Source organism: Myotis brandtii, unplaced genomic scaffold (assembly GCF_000412655.1).
Source record: "Myotis brandtii unplaced genomic scaffold, ASM41265v1 scaffold154, whole genome shotgun sequence".
NCBI classification, from domain to species: domain Eukaryota; kingdom Metazoa; phylum Chordata; class Mammalia; order Chiroptera; family Vespertilionidae; genus Myotis; species Myotis brandtii.
Window position 1 is genome coordinate 9,723,968 of NW_005355584.1, and position 5,098 is coordinate 9,729,065.

The 5,098-nt window shown below is 36.4% G+C and overlaps 1 protein-coding gene across 1 annotated transcript in view; it reads right to left on the reverse strand.

Moving 5' to 3' along the window:
- The window catches only part of MIB1 (mindbomb E3 ubiquitin protein ligase 1), a 95,836-nt gene that overhangs the window by 2,297 nt on the left and 88,441 nt on the right, over window positions 1-5,098 (reverse strand). Inside the window, exons 19-20 of the mRNA XM_014535964.1 lie at window positions 3,979-4,092; window positions 2,420-2,520 (exon numbers count right to left, since the gene is read on the reverse strand). Of these exons, the coding sequence (XP_014391450.1) occupies window positions 2,420-2,520; window positions 3,979-4,092 (215 nt within the window). The remainder of the gene's footprint in view (window positions 1-2,419; window positions 2,521-3,978; window positions 4,093-5,098) is intronic.

Genomic DNA, 5,098 nt, shown 5'->3' on the forward strand with positions numbered 1-5,098 from the left:
GCAGTAGGACATCCTTCGAGGGGTCCCAGATTGGAGAGGGTGCAGGCCGGGCTGAGGAACACCCCCTCCCCCATGCACGAATTTCATGCACCGGGCCACTAGTTAGGAGATAAAATGCTTTTTCCCAGAAGGTGTATTCAAAAATCAGTTTTAACACATTGTATGTGGGCCGTTTTTGCTAATTTTTTGCGCAAACAGCAACGTTCAGTAAAATTACGATAACTTTAGTTTTACATATTTTTTTTTCAATGAAACTTTTTGTGATTTACTATAAAATGTATACTGAATTATTTTTCTTAAATTTTAAACAAATACTGGAAAACTCACTGGAAATTGTGTTTACCAGTCAACGTAAAACGTATAAATACGCCAAAACCGGTTTGGCTCAATGGATAGAGCGTCAGCCTGCAGACTGAAAGGTCCCAGGTTCGATTCCGGTCAAGGGCATGTACCTGGGTTGCGGGCACATCCCCAGTGGGAGATGTGCAGGAGGCGGCTGATCGATGTTTCTCTCTCATCGATGTTTCTAACTCTCTATCTCTCTCCCTTCCTCTCTGTAAAAAATCAATAAAATATATTTAAAAAACAAAACAAAACAAACAAAAAAACGTATAAATACATTTCCCACATCCAATGTGTTAAGTGTCTAAGGAAAAAGAACTGAGATTCTAAGGAGCTTCAAAAATTTTAAATCATTTTATTTTATACTAGAATGAGCTAAATATGTTCCTACTTTAATATTCCTACATTAAGAACTTATAAATCCATATTTATCTTTACTTGCTACTATATAACAAGTATTACTAGGTGTTGGATTTCAGAAGAAAAATTGACCCAATCATAGAGCTTTCATCTTTTCAGATGGGTGTTTTAATTCCTAATAAACATATACAGTTAGTTCTAAATTAGTTATCACAAGGGTCATTAGTTATCCTGGGTTACTAACTATTAACTATGTTATATTCTTACAAATTCAGACAGAAAAGACAAGTGCTAACTCTAACAACTGCATGGCAACACTGATGTAATTGTCTAAAGAAATAATAGCTCAATCCTTTGAATTAAATCAGATGTAATTGCTGGGTCAAATAGCAAGGTTGGGGAGGAGAAAGACTTTCTTACCTACCCCTACAAGTTTTAGCTATTCTTTTCTTATTTTGTTGTTGCTTTTATTAAATATTGGGTAGATATAAGAGCATTTCTGCTTATATGTATCTATAATAATAAAAGCATAATATGCAAATCGACCCAACAGCCGAACAGCAGAACGACTGTCCTTCCAGACTACCTTCCAGACAAAGCCGGGGATGCGAGGGCCAAGGCAGCCAGGGCTGTGAAGGCCTACTCTTGCAGGCCTCTAGTAACATATAAAGAACAGTATGACCACCATGCAGTTTAAAACATAAAAGACTACCTTTTATTTTGAAGCCCTTCCACACATCCTCCCCAATCCTTTCTATCTACTCCTCACTGATAACTATTCTGAATTTTACATTTATCTTTCCCTTGCTTCTCATTATGATGTGTGTGTGTGTGTATTTTGGAAGTATACCATCTATACATAAATGTACACAACTCATAAATGTACAGTTTTTTGTTTGTTTTTTAATTATATTTTTATTGACTTCAGAAAGGAAAGGAGAGGGAGAGAGAGATAGAAACATCAATGATGAGAGAGAATCATTGATTGGCTGCCTCCTACACACCCCACACCAGGGACCAATCCCACAACCTGGGCATGTGTCTTGACTGGGAATCGAACCGTGACTTCCTGGTTCATAGGTCGATGCTCAACCACTGAGACACGCCAGCCAGACATAAGTGAACAGTTTAATGAAAGTTCACAAACTCATAAAATGCATGTAATTGATAATTAAATCAAGAAGTGGAGTATCAGTCCTCTAGAAATTTCTTTCATGCCTCCTCCCAGACATCCCAGGCAAAAAAACCACTACCCTTGATTTTAAACACCATCTGAATGATTATCTTTCCAAGTTTACATCCCCAAACAGATTTTGTTTAGTTTTATTAGATAAATGACAAATTTCCCCATGTTTTTACTAACTGACATTCCTGCCAGCATTGTGAGTTATGGCTGCTACATATTCTGCCTAAACACATTGACAGTTTTTAACACTAAGTTTTTCCCACAGTCTGGTAAGTGGCAAAAGGTACCTCATAGTGGTTTTAATTTTTATTTATTACTAATGTGGTTTAGCATTTTTTCATGTTTATGGTCATTTGTGTGTTTCCTATTGTGGAAATCTTTCAACCAGATTTTATCTGCTGCAAATATTCAAATACTACAAGTGATACATTAATATGAGCCATTCCTATTATAGGAAACACTAGTAGTTTTATAGAAAAATGTGAAATACCACTCTCAAAATCATTTTTACTATGCAGAAAGCCTTATTACCTGCTCCTTAATGTCCTGCAACTGCTGCTGCAATTTCTGCACATCTGCGTTGACATTTGTATTATCTTTGTCCTTCTGTAACACTGGGATATTTCCACTTGCTATAATAGAGATAAAAAAAATCTAATGTTATGACTGTTTTGACACAATAATGATATTTTATTTCTAAAATTATTACTGTTTTATTAAAAAACACAAGACTATGCCCTAACTGGTTTGGCTCAGTGGATAGAGCGTCGGCCTGCGGACTGAAGGGTCCCAGGTTCAATTCCGGTCAAGGGCATGTACCTTGGTTGCAGGCACATCCCCAGTAGGGGGTGTGCAGGAGGCAGCTGATCGATGTTTCTCTCTCATCGATGTTTCTAACTCTCTATCCCTCTCCCTTCCTCTCTGTAAAAAAATCAATAAAATATATTTTAAAAAACAAAACAAAACAAAAAAAACAAGACTATTATTAGAATCCTCTTTAAATATTGTTTTTACATGTGGACAAAAGATCAGCAGTAATATTCATGTTATACTCCCTCACTTACAATTTTCAAAAAGAAATAGGTTTACACATTAATTTCAGATTTTATTTAACACAGCTAACCCAGACTTTTGGGTTTTTCAAGGCTCTACTTGCTTCCTTTAACAAGTTCACAAGTACATTTTATACTTACTTTCCCTGTTCCTGCCCGTATCAACCCAAGAAGACAAAACCCAAGAAGACAAGCAATTATTTTAGACAATTCTGGCAGCAAGCCACCTTTCCTTTATTCCCAACTCTACTTGTTGTTAGTGATCTGAGATGAGGAACTCCATGAAAGAAAGGCCATGATCAGTGGCCTACTAAATGGAGGGACATTTTTTATTTCACTTTTCCTGCTCTCTAGATTCTTGGTCTTTTACTCTAGTTAATCTATTCCTGAGATTATATTCTGCTCTACTGGTGATAAAGACAAAAGCCCTGGTACACTAATGTTTTCCTCATCTGTACACAGACCAAAGAAATCAAAGACACCAGCCAGCTTATAGTAGTGCAAAGATGAAAAACATTTTTACATAGACATACTATTGAAAAGGTTAAAGGTAAATAATTTACTTTTCATCTTTCCACTTGTTCACTAAAATATTCTTCAGTTTATCTACAGTTACTCTGTCCAAATTATTATTATTCCATAAAATACTCAAATACTCTAGGTAAACCTGCTAGATATAGGAATGAGGTTAATACTTTAGTACACTAAAAAAAAAATAATTTGTAATATGATGATCCCCCAAGATACACTAAACTTCATCTTTAAAATAGCAAATTTTCTTTAAGCAAGCATAAAATAATAATCTTTATATTACAGATGAAGGTGTCTTAAAAGACTAATGTTTAAAGTTCTACAATCATATCGCAAGCTAGAAAATTTTCAGGTTTCTAGTAATGTAACAAGAGCAAAACCCTACCTGTTCCTCTGTAAATTTGAGTCATATACTTTATGTTTTACAAGACCACAGTGTTCTATACATGAGAAGATATGTTCAGGGAAGTCCCAACAAGACGGATAATGCATAAGAAATCCACTTACAGATATCATCAGTGGTATCTTCTGAACTTTTACCTCCACAACACATAATAAAAGGCACTCTTCGCTCAACCACTGCCCGACACTGCACACACTTTTTCATCAGGTTAGCACAGTCTGGAAAATAACAACAGGACACTTCTTACAAAAAGAGAAGATGAATAAGAAGAGGGTTGCCTTTCTCTGCTCATTCTTATAATTTTAACACTGAGATAAAACACATCCTGCAGGCCAAACCCAACCAGTAGACTATTTTTGTAAATAAAGTTTTAATGGAAAATAGTCCAACCCTTTCATCAACATAGTCTATGGCTGCTTTGGCACTAAAATGGCAGAGTTGGTAGTTGAAAACAGAAACTACACAGCCTACAAATCAAAAATACGTATCATTTAACCTTTTGCAGAAAAAAATTTGCTAACTTCTGCACTATGAAAACTTAAATAGCTTGAGCTCTTATAACTTAAAACAGAATTAATTATCTTTCTACATGCACTCTGACCACTGATCATAGGCATTATACCAGTCTTTGGTAAACAGAAACAATTACTTGTAGCAGAATGCTACAGTAGAAAACCTTAATCCAGTGGTCCTCAACCTTGGCTGCACATTAGAATCACCAGGGAATCTTTTGAAAATCCCGATTTCTGGGCCTCATCCTCCGGAAATTCTGTTTCTTTGTTACTAATGTTGTGGCCCCACCCCATAACAAAGAAACAGAATTTCCGGAGGATGAGGCCCAGAAATCGGGATTTTCAAAGGCCCAGAAACAAGATTTTAAAAAGATTCCCAGGTGATTCTAATGTGCAGCCAAGGTTGAGAACCACTGCCTTAATCCTTTCTTTAGTTGAACTGCCTATCAGAATGAAAAAGCAAATGTAGGTTACTGAGATTTATCTACCATGCAATTTGCATATTATATTAGAAATATTAAAAATCAATACCTACTGAGTGAACTATTTTATAATAGGAGTTGAAAGGGCGAGGGCTAGGCCCTCCATCTTGCCCCAGGGTAAGTGCTCCATCTTACCTTGGCCATGTGCTTGGCAAGGAGCTTCTTCCCGGAAGTCTAAGCCTCTGCTAGCCACACCCAGGAACAAGACACTGACTTGCGCCTGGCCAATC